Source organism: Cuculus canorus, chromosome 14 (genome assembly GCF_017976375.1).
Source record: "Cuculus canorus isolate bCucCan1 chromosome 14, bCucCan1.pri, whole genome shotgun sequence".
Classification (NCBI taxonomy): domain Eukaryota; kingdom Metazoa; phylum Chordata; class Aves; order Cuculiformes; family Cuculidae; genus Cuculus; species Cuculus canorus.
The window spans coordinates 7,959,663-7,980,781 of NC_071414.1; the positions used below are offsets into that span (position 1 = coordinate 7,959,663).

The following is a 21,119-nucleotide window of genomic DNA, read 5'->3' on the forward strand; positions in this document are numbered from 1 at the left end:
AAAATGACTGTATGCGATTGTGTTTCCCTATTAAACCACAGTATAATGAAAAACTGTGCACTAACTCCATCTACAGGTCATTATAACAGTGACACACCACATAATTTTTAACCGCTAGTCCAATGTGTTTTAATTCTCACTTTAAGAATGGACATGCGTACATCACAGATATAAATATATGTACAAATATATACGTACATATATCTATATAATAAATATATTTTACAAAACTCTTCTGCTAGGACAGGTGGAATATTTGATGGGTACTTCAAATCCCACCTTTCTTATTATACTATAAAAATAAAGGTATTTCTTCTAAAATGTCATGTTCAATACAGCAATTGTAACATGAATAATTTGCCCGCCCCCCTTTTTTTCTTTTTTCAGAGGAAACATTTGTGCAAATGAACCCCTCTGCCCCTTTGTCCACTCTATTTAAAATCTTCAAGGTAGCCAGAGGGCAAGTTTATCTGGAGCTGCGAATGCATAGGGAGACACTATGGAGATCAAGGCACAAATACATCTTCTAGGGACCACCCTTGACAATATGGAATTTCTACTGCTTTTTGGTCATTAGGTAACATTTAAAATACATAAATACACCTGTGAGTCTTCTTAAACACCTTTGCTACATTTTGAATTGCAGAGAATACTTCTGAGTATACTCCAAACTGCTTTATCGTCTTAACCTACGAGTTGTTAGCTTGTGTTGTAGGATTACAAATTGTTCCTGATACTGATGCTATTTTTAGATTATGATTTCAACATATATTCCACAAACATTCAGTGCAGCATGGTCTTTCAAACATAAACTGTTATGGGGTTTGAGCTTGCAAATTCTTCTTCATCCAAGCGGTTTCCCTTCACCAGGAAGGACAACTCTGGATTTGCAAAACAGCCACTAAGTTAGGTCAGAATCCTAACCAACCAAGAAGTGAAAGTTTTGCCTCTGCTTGCAGGGGCGATAAAGTTGCTAAACAGCACTTAAATAAGATTTTAAGAAACTTAATTACACTTTTTTTCCTCTAGACAAACCTGTTTTTCTGAGCAGTCATTATAAGAGAGTAGAAGGCATTACACAGGTGTTTGAGGTAATTTAATTTCAATTTGTTTCAGAAAGATTTTGCGGGTTTTTTTCCTCCACAATACTGAAAAGAAAGATGAAGTGCAAACAAATCGGGATTTTTTTTCAGTCTTCCCTTAGATTTAACTGGGATTTGAAAGGGGATTAACTTCCCTCAATACACTTAGTAGTGCAGCCCATGCAGTATTTGTCTTATGCTGCTATATTAAAGTTCCTAAAATATGTTGGTACATTGAAAAACATCTCCCCACCTTCTTTCAGTCAGCGCGTTCAGGAGGAGGCCCCAGGCCCAGAGGCAGTCACAAAGCACCAGGAATCTCTTCATGGTGGGCTCTGAAACTAGAAGGAGAATAATCATCAACCTCTCCTCCATTAACATGGGTACTGTGAAAAAAAATGTCTCATTTTGGAAACTTTTACAGAATAACGTGGTGTCAGGCGATGACCTCACAATACGATAGCTCATGTCATTCAGTGCGAGGGAGCAGGGCCTTGGCTGTTCTGTTTCCCTAATACTTTTAGAAACAGAGGCTTAGAGTAGGATTTATTTTACTTAAGGGTGTGTTCTTGTTTGCATTATTCTTGAAGTTTCACAAAAACAATTATGAGCTAAAGCTGCTATCCCCAAACTCTGTGGCTATTCTTACTCAGTTTTCTCCCGTGTTCAAACTGTGACAAGATGCCTCTGTAACTTTTCCAGATAACCAAGTGTAGTTGGTTTGGGTTTAACCTGAACCGGCCAGAGCTTTCCCAAAGCTCAGTGTGTGGTAGTGACTGAGAGCCGTGATTCCCTCACGGCCACTGCTTTGCTTTGATGAGATGGAAGCAACTTTCTTCTACAGATATCACTGTTTTCCTCATCCCTGAGATATCAGCATCAGAGAAGGAGTCAGATTATCAGATTCTGACTCTGTGATCTGCTGCTACATATGCACACTAATATTTTTGTTGGGCTAAAGGGCACAATTCATAATCAGACCATGTGCTGACAACCTACACACCATCTCCTAAATCTCGACCAGCCTGACTGCTGCTAGGAAGTGTTTTTGCATTAGCAGCCTTCTCCTCCTCTCCAAATGTCTCCTGTCCTCTCTCCAGACTTCACTGAGTTACTCTCAGTTTACCTTTGAGTAAGAAGTAACACTACTCAGAAGGTTTCTTTCACTTTCTAATAAACTATAAAATATAAAGTTGACTGATATTTGTGGAATCGGTGATTCAACTGATTGCCCAGGAGCTGCTGCACATCCCTTTACATAGCTATATACTGTGTGCTGGAATCCAGTCGAGTTTTAGTATTCATTACATTATTATTATGTATTTTTCCCTAACAGTGAATTGGAGGGGTATTTTTAAAAGCCTGAGAAAATTAAGCACTGTACATGGAAATGCTGTTGTACCTTTAAACAGAGCTACCCCAATTCACTGCACACTCTCAGGGACAATTTAAATCAATAAAATATCATTACAAAAGCAGTATGTAAGCAATGAGATATAATTAATGCGTTTATAGGCAAACGGTCGGCAGATAAGCATCGAGTGGGGCTGAGCTAATCTAACTGGAGAGGATGTGGCAGTAAAGTGTGGATAAAAATCTTCAGGGGCGAGACTGCATCTTAACTTGCCCTGTGATCAGCCTCCTTTGCAAAAGAGAAAGGCAACATCTGTGGCTTCAAAAATCACCTTCTCTCGATCCTGCCAACTTCTGCCTTTGCAAAAGGCTCTTCGGGAGGAAGGATGGAAAGTGAATTATTCTGAACTATCTTGATCTGTTGAGCTCCACGCCCGCCACCGCCCCCCCTCCCAACACCACCCCCCCGCTTCAATAAACCCGTACAGGCACAATAAATCCCGGAGAAGGAAAGTTTGTTGCAGCTGGAAAAAAAAAGCAAACCGTAACAAAGACTTCCAAAGCAGCATTTAAAGCCCAGCATCCCCCTGCCCCCGGCCTCCCCCAGCCCGCACCGCCCCGAAACCAGCCCTGGTTCTCCTATCCAAAATGGGAGAAAGAGCCACGCTTCCAGGAGAATTTCAGCAGCTCCCACTGGAAAAGAAAAAGGGGATGGGGGGGGGGGGGGTGGAATGGGGGGGAGGGAGCGAAAGGGGCATTTTGATGCATTTTTTGCCCGTGTCTGAGGAGCAAATGGAGAGCAGGCATTTCAACTTTGTATTTCCCCCTCGCCCCAAGAAAGCCACCCCTCCCACCCTAAAAAAAAAAACAAAACAAACAAAAAACCAACAAAAAAAAACCAACAAAAAAAAAAAGCCCCAAAAAACCTTTTCGAAGCGACCGATGGAAATCAAGTCCCCGCCGCGAAATAAATAAATCAGATCCATTCAAACGGCCATCGATCGCTGCGGATTTTCGGGATGGAGGGGAGAAGGGAGCCGGGTACCTGCGGGGAGCGCGGAGCGGGGCCAGCCCGCAGCCGCCCTTACCGGGAGCGCCTCGGGGGCTGCGCGGCTCCGGCTGCGCCGCTCACTCCGCCTCGGCCATCCCCGCCGGGGATCGGCACCCGAACCGCCTCTTCCCAAATATTCTCCACCGCCGCTATACAACAAAAGCTTTCTCTTTAGCAAGACAGTAGTAATACGTCCCAGGGTAAACCGGATGTGAAATAGGCTGTGACTTCATGCCAGAGAGATTTTATTTTAGAAAGGAAGGTGGTACCAAGCTCTCATCTAGAGACCAATCCGCCCATTTTTTATATGCAGCACAATTTAACTTCCAGTGCTCTCGCCCTAATCCCTTTCTCTCTGGCTGCAGACTCAAATCCTTCTACAATCTGCAGCATTATTATTATTTCGGGGGGGCGGAGGAGGGGGGGGAGCTGCGCTGAGCATCTTTACACACTCCCCGTGTGCAAAACGGTCTATTTTTAAGGGTCGTAAGTTAAAAACCGATTGGCTTTAGCTTTCAACCTTTGATCCGATATTAATATCGGAGAAATATGAATGAAGGCTGGCCGGAGATGTGGAGGATGCAGCAAGAACGCGTGTGCCTATAGACCGCACCTGCCTGTAGGGACCGGGCGGGAGCCCGCGGATGCAGCCAGACGGGGACGGGGATGCTGTGCATCCCCCATTAAACCCAAGTAACACGCATTTTGGGCAAGACCCGTAGGAAATCCGCTGCGGGACCCGGTGGCTCTGCCCGGCTTTGACTCGCCCTTTGTCTGCCGGCTATGCCCAGGGCTGTCTGTCGGCCCCCAGCCCCCCCCCGCCCCCGCCGCACCCCCCCCATCCCGGAGCCCCCGGGACCCCCGCTCACCCCTGCTGCAAGGGAACGGCGATTTAAGGCACGCGCACACACGCACAGAGCGAGCGTCCTCTCCTCGGGGCTGAGCAAAGCGGGCGAGACCGGCGGGCGCTGATGCTTCTGCGGAGAAGCGGGGGGAAAGTTGGATGCATCAGGTACGGAGAGGTGTGGGGAGCGCCGGGAGCCGCTCCCTGCCCGCCACAGGTTAGCGGGGCTTTAGCTCCGGGCGCCTTCCACCGGCTCCCATCCTCCCGCGGGCACCGGCAGCGCGCTGGGCTCTGCGCGGCGCGGGGAACAGGGGCTCCTCGCTCAACAGTGTCTCTGACTTATAAAGCACCACCGGCATCCGTGAGGTGGGAAAAAAAGCCTTACATCACATGCACCTACTGGATTTCAAATAGTGTCTACTTTCCCTCTACCCATCTCAATGCCATCGCCGATCCAATTTCTGCTCCCTGCTAAGATGCCAAGTCGAAATCCATGTATTTTGTCAGAGACAACCTGAATTGGTATCCTATGTTGCAGTTAAACTGTCTGTTGCGAGCTTTAACGGGACTTTTAAATCAAATATTGCACATTCTACACATCCTTGTTTGTCTTTGTAACAGCATGAGAAGGATCTGATGTGACCCAACAAACCAATGACATTCATAGCTGAGGCTGGCAGTTATTTGCAAGGTGGCAGTCATTTTGGATAAGTGCCTGACTTAGAACACTCTAAACGCTGCAATGATTTCCCTAAGCACATGGAAAATAGAAATTTTGTTTATCGAAGTCCCCAAGCACGCCAAGTTCACCCAGTCATTATGATCAGCATTAAACAGCCACAGGTTATTTTAAAGACTTGCAATGGACTTTTTGCTTAGTTCCCTGACATTTCCAATGTAGTTCATCTCATTTGATTCAACGTTGTTAGCAGCGAACAGAAAACTAGGGAACAGAAAAACCTAGTGACTTCCCAAGGAAATTGTAAGTAGTGACTTTTGAGATCACTACCACATAGACACGCTCTTAGTGGCTAGAGGTATTTTCCAACTGTCCAATGTTTCCACCTTCATTTGTTCTTAGCTAACGAAATTTACTATGTTTTTATTCTTGCACTGAAGCATAAGAGAGTTTTGTTTAAGCAACAAGTAAACTGAGATCCTCAGCTGAGTTTACAAAAACAGCACAAGGTATTTTTATTAAAGTACATGAACATTGTGTGGCTGTAAAGCCACCGAGATTCCTTGCCTTGTCACTAGGAAATGAGTTATATTTTCTGCAATGACCTTAAACTGTTTTTTTCTAGATGAATAATATATGTTTGCGAAAATAAATAAATATTCAGCATAGCTCCAGTATTTCAGTTTCCTCTTCATTTCTCATGAACAGAGAAATTACAAGTCCATTTGTTGTATGTATATCTCTGTGATAGGTAGCTCGACAGACAGATGGGCTGAAAAATGAATGATGGAATGGCTAGAGGTTCATGTACCTCTGCACTAAAATCTGAGCAAGTGGGCAGCTGAAGCAATTTCAGAGCCAATGAGACATAACCTTGCATCCTATTTTTTCATTCTTATTTTCATTAGTATATAAACAATGACAACTGTGTTTATTTTAGTAAAGTGTGAAGGGTTACAGAGGGTGGCCTTTGCCTCCATGGACACAACTGCCGTGTGCCAAAGGATGATATGTTTTTCTGAGTTCTCCCTGGGTGAAAATATTGACCTAAAATTGGAAGTTGCTCATTCTCTCTCTAATTCTCATCTGCTCAGAAAGTAGGACAAAACTATTTTTCCTCCATGGCTGAGATTCCTGTCCATCAGTGCTCACATATAACCCAGATTTTCCCTTTTCTTTTCAAGGGCTGTTATCACCGTTATCATGTCATTCCATAGTAAACGCTAAAACTGGTTGGATGTAATCGAACAAATAGGTTGTTTTATGATGGATTGTAGTAACAAAATAACTGTCTTTTAAGGAAAAAAGCCTGAACAAGTATAAAAGAAAATGCCTAGTCTTTTAAAAACAAATACAGTTTGTTGTTACCAACAGGAATGCTCTTTCGAAGAAAACATGCTAAGTGGGAGATACCTGTCTTGCAGTTCTGACTTTTTCCCTTTCCCGTCCAAATTCCACTCCTAATCCAAACACCACTATGGGAATTAGCAAATAAGTCCATCTGCAGGTTTCAGGCACCAAACCTAAGAGGACATCTCTGAAAATCTCAAGCTATATATAGGAATATATGTAGTACCAGTGAATCTTTGGGTCATACGATTTTATTCTTGAATGAATTGTTCAGATGAGAAAGGAAAGATGCATTTGAACTTAATGTTTCCAAGTAACTCAGTATGAGGCCGTGTGCATCTCACTGTATGGTTTTGCAGTCACATTTGGAAAATGATGATGTCAAGAAGACCCAGTTTTTTTTTCGAGCCATTTTTATGATTCCATAAAGTTTTCAAAAGAAGGCTATGGCATTCGTGTCACAAGGTAGTGTAGAGCTAAATCCTTTAAAGACAGTGTTATTAAATCTAAACAGTCAGCCAAAATCAACTTGGCACAGCTACTGCGTGCAACGCTTTGAACCTTGATGTTAGTGCAAGTGATTAGTAGCAATGATGTTAAACCAATGGAATCCTATTTTGGTAAAATAAATTTATTAAGTGATGGATTAAGCTTGACGTAGAGAAAGATTTTTAAAGTAGTGAGAACTATTTTTGTTCTTGAATTTCTAGTAAACACTCTTTGAAACCTGGCCTATTCCTTAAGTGGCTGCGTCCTCTCTCTGTATGTGTGTGTATACATAATACATAGACAGAGTATTTATATAAGTCACAGGGGAAGAAGTGTTGTGGGTTTTTTATCGTGTTGTTCTTCGTGTGTACAAAATATACATATGTTTTCTTTTAGTTTAGGAGCATATACAAATCAACTGAAATTCCACAGCAGAATGCTTTGGCACAATGTGTCCTGAATAGCCAAGGGATTTGAATAAAGCAAATGAAACTCGGAGATTTACTGGCATACAGCAGATCAGATAGAGAATTAAAACAGAAAGACCATCTGCTCAAAAGCTTTGAACTCTGTTATTCACAAGTCCTTCTCATGTGATTAAATGGAAATATTTTGTTAAATAAATAATTTGAATTTGATTTCTAATTTAATGTGCTTAAAAAATACATTGACGAGTAGCTGTTGACCCTTTCGTAGACATAGCAAAATTGTTGCTTAACTTTTTTTCCTTTGATATGGAGCTAGAGTCCAGAAAACACGACATATCATTGTCAGCTAGTGTTTTTATGAAAGGCAAGTCATGATAATAAAAAAAAATAAAATCACTTTTATTCTGCTTCTTTCATTTTACAGGAAGGTTCTATCCATTTCCTTTTTCCTTTTTAAAAAATCAGCAGAAAGACAACTTCCAGAGAAAAATTAATGAGAATCTTACTGCAAACAAGTTGCACTATTTTCAAAGAGTCAATCTGAGATGCAATCCCCCTTAAAGACATTCGCATATTCTTTCTAGATCTGTGTTGAAAATTGAAAGTGGCACTTCTTTGAACACATTATCTATTAAAAATGGAATAAAGATGTAAAATAGCTGATGCCCAGAAATTTAGAGATTATGATTGCCTCTTGAATTTTAAAGTCTCCAAATACAATATTTCAAACAGAAAACCCAATTACTTACAAGTTTCTCAGACTTTCTAATCCCCAGAAACAACAACTGCCACACGATTGCCAAACATCACCACACAATTCAATCCGTAAAGCCAGAAATGGAGGATTCTTTCCTAGATAGTAATAGGATTTCTTGTCTGATGTCAGAAAGGAAGAATGGGATAATAATATATATTTTTTTTCTTTTCCCAAAAAAACCACTGTGGAATTAAAGAAAAGCACCAAAAAGAACAAAGGTCACAGTCAGGAGCTTGTGGGGATTACGAAAACCTGGTTAATCCAGTGGTGATCATTGACGAGATCTTTTTCAGGAGGCTTTTCCTGCAACAGCTGGATTTACCTATGCGGAATACAAACACCATCTCCCACGTGTTAAATCATTGTTTCTGATGATGTGAAGTCTCAACAAGAAATCTACAGCCTCTTAGAACTTTCAGAGCATCTTTAGTATAAATTCAGCACATCTTCTACAACTAGGAAGCGATCCCTACAAAAGGGAGGAGCCTACTCTTGTCATCCAGGTATGGATGTCATTCAGTTACCCTTCAGAAACAAGGGAACAGTTTTGTGGCTCACTGTCCTTCCTGCTCTGTGTTTGGAAGGAAAGATCTGTTCGAGGCTCAGACCTGAGGTATATGACTTGTGGTTTGATATACCTAATGGCAGTTCTTGTTCCTACGAAGCAATGAGCTAGCCTGTAATTTCATATTTTCTTAAGCAATGGTTTTGATATTGATAATGATGTCTTTTTCTAAAATTGGGTAGGATAAAAATCTAAAGAGAATTTCTAAATTAGTCGAAGTTGCTGAAGGTGGATACTTTTTTTTCCTTTTAAAAATTTATCTAACAATATAATGTTTAGTGCATTAATAAGCCCTTGTTACTTATTTGTGGATAAAGAAAAGAAGTGACTATGAAAAGAAAGTGAGTAAAGTAGATTAAATATTTATAGACATAAGAAACTTTAAAATACATTTTTAAAAAATTAAGAAAATTGTTCAATGGGGGAAAATTAAGTTCATCATTGTCCTACTATAAATATTTGCCTTCGGTTGAACTAAAAGATGTAGAGTTTAAATCCATGCATATTCAGCCAAACACTTAAGAATCCACTTAATGCCACAGGTCATAAACATTCTTAAACTTTAATGTGTCACACTAGGCTGAATTTTGCTGCTTTGGAAGCCAAATGCCCTGCTGACTTCTTGGGTGGCCTTAGACACATTTAATTTCTCTCCTGGTCTTGGTGGCTTTATCTTGAATGAGAATGCTGCAACCTGTGAAGTTCAATTAGCCAAAATTCCTGTAGATTTCAGGGAATGCAGTGCTAAGCTGAAGCTTTTTTGCAAAAACAGTTTAGAAACCACAGTAAAGTTTGTAAAGCGAAGGTAGCAGACGTTAGCGTACCAGGTGCCAGTGCCCGCTGTTATTGAGACACACACCGTGTTTGATTCACTCATTCCTTCTACTCTTCTGCCTTCCTCACTCTTAGACATGGTGACAAGGAAGCTCTTCAGATGATTTTCTCTCCCAGTCGGACACATGGTGTGCTTCCTGACTGCTGATGTTATTGCGTGTTACTTGCTCAATTGTAGGACACTGTCAAAGCACTCTTGCAGGCACTGCCCTGTTCCAGAGTTTGAAGTCTGCTGTAGAAACAGCAGAGTAAACATTTAAGTGATATGCATCTTTTCAAATTTAAATTTTGTGTCACCTACTTAATGCTAAAAATCCAAGTTCAGTCAGGCACAGGAAAAACAGATGAGGAATACACTGGGACAATCATTAATAAAGCGATGTTCTAATGATACGATTTTATGTTTAGCTTTTGCGCTCATCTCTTTTAAGTTCCTTATCCAAAAAACACTAACGCAACTCTTCTGCATTTACGGTCCATTTTAAAATTATTTATGTTTGGTTTTACATCTACTGAAAAATACATAGAAAACACCTGTGCTGGGACAATTGAAGGTCCAGGTGTTTGTTGCAGCCACTCGCAGGCAATATAAGAGCAGAGTAGGTTGCACTGAGGCTCTTCTTTGGCTCAAGGCTTCTAGTTCCTATGCATTTGGCTTCCAAGGTGAGTTCTTCCTGATGTGTTCTGTGGTTTAAGTTGCTCATTTTTACTGTTCTAGCTTAAAACCTGATCTATATGTTTTGAAATTCCTTGCAGAGCCCCCGGTGTTAGTCAGGCAGAATTGAGATTTTATGTTGCTGCTTGATGAACATTAGTTTTTTTTCTTGTTCATTGTTACGTACTCATTCAACTATGTTTCCTATTCTCTCTATCTCATTCATGGAAATACACCTCACAATTGTTATATTTATATGCCCAGCTTTGGAACACGAAGCCTGTTTTTACAATAGTTTGCTTATGTGGCTATGTTACATTACAAAATTGTCTTCATTTAAAAGCAGCTGAAATAATTGCTGGGCTATAGAGGCAGAAACCCAAACAATTAAAAATCAGTAGTTTCTAGACTTTATCAATTAATGTAAATATTACTTAGAAGTGGAACTGCTTTCTAATCTAAATCTGTGCTTTTTTGGTTTTTTTTTCCTAAGGGAGAGCTACAACAATCCCATTTCTGAAGGTCTCTGATAGTCCAAGGTAATCCAAGTGATATTTTAGAATGCAAACAATAATTTTTTATGTTGAATTGCAGGAACAGGTTTGTAGGTGTAAGGGTTGGCTCTCCAGCATGTGTAATGGGTACAGCTGTGCTGGGCTGCAGCAGCCTTGGATCTGGTCCCTGCCTACTACCCCATTCAAACGAACTAGGTAATTGCTATAGACAGCTAGGCTTGCTCAGGTAATGTGTGAAAAGGCAGTTAACTTAATGTGAAGCCATATTTAGTGTTTATAGTCTTTACGAATTCTTGCTGCTTTCACAAAAATGTTACTGTTTATGTAATTTTTGTAGCATGGATACTAGTGTGCACTTTTACTGCTTTTGGGATTCTGTGTACCAATATTAATTTGGTTTTGTTTTAGAGCTGAAATTGTTACTTACAGAAGTCATGAAAAGTGCCTACATGGAAACAATGCCTCTTTAGGCAGTTGTAGGTCCATAAAAAGGAGTGTTGAGTCTTTTGTCTTTTTTTACTGCTGCCCGTTAAGAGCAAAGCAATTGATATTAGAACAATATTCAGTCTAATATTAACTGGTGTGACTGGGAGGGAGACTACTTTTTCACTTATGTTAGCTCTGTTGTAGGGAAAAGAGCTCTGTATTCTTGAGAGTAAATTGGTGGCAAGGTTGTGGAACAAGCTTCTCTGATCCCGCTGGCTACCCTTACTGAAGGGAATGAGAATGCATGGGCTCTGCACAAAGAAATGTTGTTATTTATTATTAGCAATATTTCAAGGACTGACAAGCTTGCCTGTCATTCTCATTTGGTGGTAAGGTAGTAAGTAAAGGAGTCAGCTATTCATTTTGAAAGTAAAACTCTGCTCTGCAGGTCATTAGTTCATCTAACCCATTTTCAGCTGTGACTAATTAATTGGATCCCTGAGTTCTTATGTAGATACCATTTTGTAATCAACAGAGATATGATGACTCAGTTTACTTGTTTAAAAGGTTGTTGAAATAGAATGAATAATTTTTTCATAGGGATATATCCCATTGTACTAGTCAATGCTAATAAACAGTTAGCTAAAACTTAGTGATGTAAATGTAATAAAGGTTGGTAAAGTCAGGCCTGTAAAATATTGTTGCTGTTTTGTAGGTGTTCTGGAGGGCTGGGATTTTTTGTTCCTTACTTATATCTGATCAAATGAGAGTTCAAAGAAAGTAGCCAATGCAACAACATTTTGATACTGAGCCAAGTGTGATGCCATGATAATATCCTCTACTTTTTCAGAAGAAAAACCTGACTGTGTTGGTACAGGAGATCATTTGCCAAGAGTGAAAATATTTTTCTCATTGTAAACTAAAGCAGTGTTCTTGACTAACGTAGATAATTCAAGCAAGAATCTGAGAGGCCTAAATGTTGAAATGGCTTAAGTCTGTATCAGTAATGGTGTATGGCACTTGTCTTATCAGTAGTCTGCAGCAAAATCTTTAATAGCTTTGTAGTGGCATCATGAACTTCTCTCATGTGTATAGGGATGCCAATGGCCCGATGACTGTGAAACTGCTGGCATTTCCTTTGATAGCACATAGTTATTTGCTCTAGCTGCTAAAATACATCAAAGTATGCGTTGCCTTGTATGACAGAGTGAAGGCCCCTTTCTAAAGGCAGAGATGCAAACTAAACAAATAGGACAGCAAACCAGCATATGCCTACACATACAACTTGTTAGTCAACAAAATTGTAGTTATTGAAACTTCCTAATGCTAGGTCCTTGGCAGAGAGCAACTGAAAAGGGCTCAGCCTTGTACTTCCCTCCCAGTCCCTACGAAGAAGAAAAATGGAAGTAAGAAATAAAGAAAGCCTTCTGAAGGCAAAAAGTTCCTTAGCACAAAATACCTGCTGTACGAAGTAAGGTCTCTCAAAACTGCTGATATTGTCACTTAGAAGAATCAGCCAAAGTTACTTATGGAAATAATTTGGTATATAAATTATATTTTCCTACCATTTTTTTCCTCAAATAACAGAACCTGCACTCTTCTCACTCCCCCTCCACCACAATTTTTCTATGAACTTTTTCTTCTTGTATCTTTTCATTGTTCTTGAAATTGAGTAATATGAAAAAAAATCAGTTACCTAAGCTACTTGAGCATTTTTCCCTGCTTTTAAAATACACTTTAATCCAGCATTATAATTTCTACTGCCTAATGCTAAAATGTCTTTTTTATGAATATGTTGTTGTAAACTCGCCCACAGGAGTTGGCAGCAGGTTGTAGTTTGGATTTTCCCATTAAAACTTGAGGATTTAAATTTTCTAGGTAGCAATAGTAGGAAGGCATGTATTTTAGAAATTTTTGCAACCCAAATACTGAAAAATAATCAAAATAAGAGTATACTTCAAAAGCAAAATGAAGACTTGATTGTATGAGAGATCTACCACCTTTAAGGAAACAAAGATGGGATATTTAGAGGTGTGCATGTGTCAACATTGTCCATGCATTGTAGGAAGAAAACATTACATCCTACCAAAGGAAGATGCCAGGAACCATCTTAATTCTGAATTCAGCAGGACATCTGGGAATTTCTTAGATACTGCTGAAAGGTAATCACAGTAGGGATTCATAAAAGCAATAATTAAAGTGCTATTTGTACTCTCAATTATTTCTTCTGACCTGATGACTACATGCTCATACTAACAGTGTCCACTGTAGAAAAGCACTTAAGTCAGAAGAGAGCCTGATTTAACAGCTTATCTAAAAGATGCATTTCTGCTTGTGCTTTATTCATATTGTATGACCTTTTGAAGCAAATCTGGCTCTTGCTATTTGCTGCAGTTTGGCTCATGTTAGGGAGGAGTCTCAGAACATGGAAATTAAAATAACTGCAAATGAAGCAGTAGCAGATGATGGTCTCCAGGTGTGTCTGATATGCTCCAGTAGCTAATGGATATCTAGCCCATGGGGCCAGACTAGAAGTGACTCTCTCAAAATGCTTAAAGATTGGATGCTGATTCACAGCATCAGCTGTTCTGCTCTAGATATCTTCATCTACTGGTTCGTGGTACTTGATAATGCAAAGCCAGCCTATTGTAGTTACATATCCATAATAAATTTTATTTTGTATTAATTGATTTTACTTTTTGGTATATATTTGGGACTGGTATTAGAGATATTGGGCGTGCCAATATCTATGTCCCCAATCCTCAAAATTCTTTTAGGGGGTGGATCTGCATATACGTCTACAGTTGTGCCTGCCATGTATTTCCCTGATGTTGCCTCCCTGCTACCAGCATCCTGTGGAGCAAGAATAAGGTCTTGGCTGTGTCAGGGCTGTCTGCATCATCAGTTCTGCTGATTGTCCTAAGTGAATTAACTGTATCGAATTTTCAGTAGTTCTTGTATAAGTTTCATTCTTCCCTCCCTTGCTGTAGGGTGGCATTTTTATATCGACTGTTAGGAAAAAATTTGATCAATCATGCAGACTTACTGAGCAAGTATGGATGAACAGTTTGGGCAAGACTCTTCTAATTTGTTGGGGGTTGATTTTTTTTATTTTTAAGGTAAGAACAAGTACATTTTACAAACTCATTCTATCTTGACAATTATTTAACCAGCAAATTTAAATACTCAGAAATGTTAGCTTATCCTCTCCAGCAAGTCAAAGAATTTAGCCATGTAGCCTATCCTGCACCTTACTCCCACTTCCCTTCTGAAACAGACCTTTTGGTTTACCCTATCTGAGCAGGACCAAAGGTCCTTCTGTAGAAGCAGGATTATGGAGAATATCCTGTGAAGCCACGTGGTGTGACAGAGCCAGAACCAATATCTCCTGTTGTTATAGCTGTCAGTGTGTACTGAGAAAGCTACAAGGAAGATATGCCTCTTCCACTCTTGGACTTGAGTTGGTGCGTACATTTGAAACTTAGTCAAATCAAATGTTTAGTGAAAACCAGTCTTGAGTTGCTATAAAATGCAAGTTGGCATTTGCAGGTGTAATATGACAGAAATGGTTTTAAATATAAAATTTCTTCAACCATACATTCTAGAATATTTATTGTATGTATGTACTTGAGTATAATTTTATTTACTAGTGCAACATCAGTGTGAAAAGTCATGTGCCAAAAGCTCAAGATTAGATGCTTAGTTTTGTTGCCTTTAGTGAAGAAACACAGGTTTTTATGGTTTCCTGTTGGCCTGTTTAATTTCTTTTGTAAGTTTTGAGTTATTGAAAATATTATACGAAAATAGAAACTAAATATACACTAAATATAATTACTGTTATACTGTGAACAATACTGCTCTCAACAATGAACAGAAAAAAATACTGGATGGAAAAATTTGTGTGCTAAAATAAGATTGTAACTTATAGTACCATTCACCCAAATAGATTTTACACAGTTATAAAAAATAGTTTTTGTAATTAAGGTGCACGAATACATTTATTTCAGCATACCAAGTTAACAACTTTAAATTAACTTCTATGACAGAAAAGCTATTTAAAGGACCACTGAAATGAAGAATGACTGACAATATGGAGCAGAAGGGTCCTCATTAGTTTTTTACAGGAGGAAGAAATTGGAAAGCCAAAGATTTCAGAGGGCAAGAGTCAGCCAATGTAATGAGAAGGTCTTTTCAAGAGCTGTGTCTGTTCGCCTATTACAGAGCAAACATTTCAGCTGGAATTCAAGTGAGAAGTATCTTAAGACACTGTGGAGATTGTGAAATATGTTTGTGAAATGTTCTATTTGCACAGAATTATCTGTTATTGAATTTAACATAAAAACACAAGGATGCAGACAGAGCTGTCCTGATAAGGAAAAAGTGAATACTTATTATAAGGCATTCTTGTTTGATAGTAATGATGGTAACATGGTAAGAATTAAATATTGATGTCAGATACTTTTTTGTCACTTGTGCGGTAGGAATAATTTGGTATGTTTTTAATGCAGTAAGTTAAAAGCTGTGCTTTTCAGCAGGCAGTGAAGGTATTCAGCAGTAAGGATCTGGAACTGGACAGGTATTTCAGATAACTGTATTATATCTTCATTAAAAGTTAGCAAAGAAAAAAACAACAAAGACCACTATGGAATTCAGTTTATGCTGAAGTTCTTTCCATTTGCTGGGCAATACGCTGTATTCTTCCATTCTTATAACCACATAAGAGTGTCCAGAAGAATGACAGAGGACAGACGATTAACAGGAATGCACAATTGACAAACTCCTTTGACTTGTTTTATCATGTTTGCTGCCATGAAGGAAGAAATTTTAAGCCAATGAAAACTAATCTTTAAAGGATTCTGAAGGGTAAATTGTCATGTCTTCTAGCTCTGTCCTTCAAGCACAGTGTTCACATGTGTTCTGTAATTCTTCATAGTTCTATCAGACTTAGGGTAGCATACAACAATCCTTATTCACAATAGGGGCGTGAAGGGGGATTTTATGTCATACCATCTCCACCAGAAGGTTTTATTTCATTTTTTCTTGCCGTACTGACACGCAGCATTCACAGTGCTTGATCCCAGCATGGTCTGTGCAGAGATGTTTGTGCTGCAGCAAAGGAGCAGGACTCTCTACCTTTCAGCTAGTCATAACAATTGTGAAAACAACTTGTGTTTGGAGCCTGCGTACATTGACATGTGTTTAAAACATACACCCAAGTTAAAGATATTTTGTAATAAGAAGTATACAAAGGGGAAAAAAAAAAGACAAGGCTGGCGTAGAAAAGAATAAGAGGAGGTATGGCACCACAGCGGGAGAACTGAGGTGAGACAGTCTTGATGTAAAGATTGTTTCTTTGAAAATATGGGTAGCTCTGGTGTTGAACTTTGTATTCATCCTTTTTGCAAGTTATAATGTCTGTTCAATTCCTCTACAGAAATTGCTCTTTAAAAGAGCATTGACATTATGTAGTTTTAATACATGTGTTGTATTCTCAACTCTTAGTCTTAATCTCCGAGCACCATTCTTCAACTATTAATACATTTAGTTAAATAAGTTTTTTTTACACAGGGCCTGAGAGGTAGTAACTGCATGCTGTGAATGAATTCAAGAATAGTTGAATATTCTAAACATTTACATTGTGACATCCTTGGTCAACTCAGAATTTGCAATTGTTTGCTTGGAATAGAAACTACTGAAAAATCAACAAGTAAATCAAGGCTTCTGAAATTCAGTACCATAGCATGAAAATCAATATTTAGCCATTACAAAGGATTAAGATTTTATCCCTGGTCTGGTTTTGATGGCATAACTAAAGTTGAATTTATATCTTATGTTCTAGCTTATTAAGGATCTCCTTAAATGAAAGCTCAGGGAGCTCAATAATTTCTGTTGATCCTAGTTGCTCATTAGACAGAGAATGGGTATGTTCTTGCTCTTAATGAATGCAGTTATAAGCGTCATTCCTGTCTCTTGGCCTTTCATGCTTATTTCCAGAGTTTTGTATTGGAATTCATAGGAATTAGTATAAAGACTTGCTTGGGTAATAACCCAAAAAGCCCCTTTCAAGAATCTGCAGAAAAGTAGTACAAGGCATGAGTAAACAGATAACTAACCTTCCCAGGAAAAATGTGTGTGTCTTTTAGGAGCAGCTTTGCAGGTTTTATAATTTTTTTATTTATTTAGTAGTTCTGTTGAGAGCAATAAAAGCACAGGCACTCAAAACACCTTAATTTTTCTTCAGCATCTCCAGAGTTTCAAATCATACCTTCTATCACTGAACAAGACGAACACCGGCATTCAAGTAATCTTTACCTTTTCCAGCAAAATTATTACACTGCATCTACACTTTACTAACACAGCTTCTGACCAAATAAGTAAGCCACAGTAAAAAAAAATGTAGAAAAATACATGAGTTTATAAAGCAGTTTTTTATAGTCTATGTGCTTTCTTTTTAAAACAATGAAAACCTCTTTTTTTAGAAAGCCTTCATTTTGTTTTTCTCATCACTAGCAGGAGACCCACTGGTGTTCACATCCTGTCTCATGAGATCCAGCCAATAAAGGCAGCAGCCAGGATTAAACTACAGCAACTGATAGAAAACATGAAACTTCATTTCTATTCCTTTCTCATGTGTATTTACACCTAAGGAATAACTACACTTTTTTTTTTTTTACCTTATTTGTTCTTGGCATAGTTTTTTACGTGACTGCTGTATTTCTCATAATTTCAAGGAAAAAGCCTTTTTGTATGTAGTCTGATACCTGTGATTTCTATATCAAGATATAAAACTTGTGTAGATTGACAGACTTCTCCAGGGTGTTATTTTTCATCAGCCCAACGAACAAGAACTGCATTCTGAAGATAATATGGATGGGATTTCAGTAGGAATGGAACCATGTCAGCTTTCTGATAAAATACAAGGGCCTGACACCTGTTTGATCTTATTCCTTGACAAGACAGGCTCATTGCCTCCAGAAAAGCTGAAAAAAAACCTCTGTAAAGTTGAACCCTGTGGTATCTGGATCTGGAATTATATGTTCAGGAATTCATGTCTCTGATGGAATGCTCGGAACCAGATTAATCTAAGAGTGTATGTGCTCTCAAAGGAAAACTGAGCGATTCTTGCAACATTATTTTGTAGAACACTGTTATGTCAAGGAAACTTTTCTCACCCATGCAGCTCGCTCTACTGCATACATGCATATGTATATGAAATATTACTGACAGCCAAATGGCCAAGAAGCTGCCACAAAGGCTGTTTGCAGCTGCTGTTTTATTGGAAGTGTCTCAACTCTCTTTCCAGAGGCTGTGCAAAGCATGGTGCAGTTTTGAAGCACAGGACATAGCCTACACCAGGCTCCCCGTTTGCAGGGCTGGGCAGCAGAGCTGCAAGGATATCCTCGGTATTAACACCACTGAGGATGAAAAAATTGTAAGTTAAGTGCCCCATAGCTACAGATGAGTCCTCTGTCCAAGAGTTTCCTTACTTTGTAGCCTGTGAAATGTAAAGGGAGCGCATTTCCACCTGAGCAGCTCACCAGCTTATCATCCAGGGCCGTATTTTTGTTTGAAATTTGGCAGCAGTAGGCAGATCCTTATATTGTTTGGGTGAGGTTAAGGATATAGTTCCAGGTTAAACTTCAGTATTGTGTTTCTAGTATTTCTATATCTAACTTCAAGCAATGCATTAATATGAGGCTTTTGTGAATAATGACATTCTCTATAGGGTTCTTCTCTTCAGCTGACATGATTAGACGTATTCACAGCAAAAGTGGATTTTCTGGGCATATGGTAAGACTCAGATAAATAAAAAAAATACAATACCTAAAGATAAGGTCCAAATCTCATAAGTTTTCTGGCAGCTGATGCCTCTAGCAGTGTGCTGGGGCATACCAGCCTTATTTCAGAGGGATAACACCAATGAAACTTAAAACAAGCTCTCATGACTCTTAAGGTCTTGAAAACTTTCCAAACAATTATGTCACCAACACAACTGAAACCAAGAGGAAAAATATCCACTGACATGGAGGGCAGGCACATTAAGCTGATTTATTTTTAACCTGCTTAACATATGAAGTCAACCAAGATCATGTGTGAGAGCACTGTACTGTAATTTAATCCATTTTGGGGAGCAGATATTGATAACAAAGGTGCTGGAAAAATAATTTCCTCTTCAAAGGGATGTGTAATTAAAAATGAACTTCCATTTTAAAGTCTTGTTTGACCTTCTAATTAAGAGTACTTGTATACACTGGCTAAATATACTGCAGAAATTGTAGTGGGTCTGGGTGTCATTGTGTACACTGAATACCAGAAGTTCCTTATAGTCATGCTTTAAACAGACTATCAAGATTGTTTCTTTCTTTAGGCTATATGTCACGTTAGATGCGGCAAACAAAATTCGTGAGAGTATTCTTGATGGAGTAAACCTTTAAATGTCTCAGTGGTTCTCCATTATTGTTAGATACATTAACATTAAAAAAGGCAATCTTGCGTCTATGCTTTATCCTTATAGAGTATAGACCCTGATCTTTTTTTTTTTAAAGTTAACTGAATGTTCTTTTACATAAACATTTCTTTACGGTACAAGAGCATAAAAATATTAAGTGGAAAAATACCCTCTCAGACAGTCAAACCCACACATTTGCTAATGTATTCTCTTTGTAGGAAAAATTGATCAAGTTACGGCTTAGATTTGAGAGGTTTTAACAAAACTTGGCATTTAGTTTAAAACAATCCTCTATTATCTCTGAATTGCCTTAATTAACCTTTTCTCAGAATTAGTAGAATGTCATTAAATTATATGTTAACTACCCAACTCTTTATGTAATATTCCTCATGTTAAAAATTATGAGCAGGGATTCTGACATCAAAGTGATTTCTAGCTCTCTCCGTCTCCTACAAGGACATGCAGATTTGTTAGCAGACTGTTTACTCCAGGGATGGTGATATAATAGATTCACTGGAGTCCATGCTAAGAGTTAATGGTTTGTCGTAGAAATAGTGTATTTTAAAAATGTATTAGTCACAGGGAGGAACAGTAAAAAAATTTGGTTTCCTTGTGGTTTTACTTAAATTTGAGTACTGAAGAACATGCTTAAAATATACAAAAATGTAAGCATTTTCAGAACAGATCAGTTCTTGTAACAGAGTAATATTATTCCAAATAAAAGAAAGTCTTGCAGATAATAGTGTCATTGGTCTAATCACAGAGAGATGCTGAAATGCATATGTATTTTCCTGTATGAGATGCAAATGATATAATAAATAGACTGAAATTGGGCTGTCTATAATTAAAACAAAACAGAAGTCTTTAAGTGCTTCCCCATTTTAGTCAATGGCCAGGTAGAAGTGTTCAATTTGGAGACGAAATGCTTATTGCTTGATTCTGTGATTATAGAGTACGGTAATTAAATGCTGATGAATGATTTATTAGTTCTCTTAAAATATATACCATCATTTTCAGTTTAGATTCTCCTCCTGTTCACTTTCTGAGCTAACTATAGATTAGAAGGTTTGGGGGCTTTGCCAAGGGTTGTGTTGTCTATATTTATAACATTTTATAAAAGATATTATTTGGTATTTTAAAAGGTAGTTTTCATTAAGCTTCTGTTCTTCTCTCTACTAGTCTTGTTCCTATTTTGTGCTCAACATAATCAAGTATAAGTGCCTATAAGTAGGCGACGCCTACAGTGTCTGGATGTTTCCCATCTGCTCCCCCTGTGACCTCAGCTGTGCTGGCTGGGACAGCTGAGCACCTCCTGGAGCAGGACAAAACTGTTCTGCTCCCCTGTGTATTGATGGCTGACTTGCATTCATTTCCATGCAGTCAGCTTGGCAATATCCACCCTTCTGGGGCTTGTGAAGCCCACTCAGCTCCATCGGGATTGCGATAGGGCCAGGAGTGGCATGGAAGTGAAGTCTTTCTATACTAACTATAAAGTATACCTGTCTTTCCATATGGGTATAAACTGGAGAGGGGCAGATTTAGACTGGACTTTAGCAAGAATTTCTTCACCGTGAGAGTGGTGAGATGCTGGAATAGGTTACCAAGGGAAGTTATGGATTCCTCATTCCTGGAGGTGTTCAAG

At 38.8% G+C, this 21,119-nt stretch overlaps 1 protein-coding gene across 4 annotated transcripts in view; it reads right to left on the bottom strand.

The window, feature by feature from the left end:
• Positions 1–4,676, bottom strand: part of GABRA1 (gamma-aminobutyric acid type A receptor subunit alpha1) — a 42,246-nt gene extending 37,570 nt beyond the window's left edge. Inside the window, exons 1-2 of one of the 4 annotated variants that reach the window (XM_054079321.1) lie at positions 4,356–4,676; positions 1,336–1,423 (exon numbers count right to left, since the gene is read on the bottom strand). In XM_054079321.1, coding sequence (XP_053935296.1) covers positions 1,336–1,409 — 74 coding nt within the window. In that variant the 5' untranslated portion in view covers positions 1,410–1,423; positions 4,356–4,676. Of the gene's footprint in view, positions 1–1,335; positions 1,424–3,361; positions 3,394–3,480; positions 3,850–4,355 lie in introns of those variants that run through there. The other 3 variants (XM_054079323.1, XM_054079320.1, XM_054079324.1) reach the window with 3 other exon arrangements.
• Positions 4,677–21,119: the final 16,443 nt, after the last annotated feature.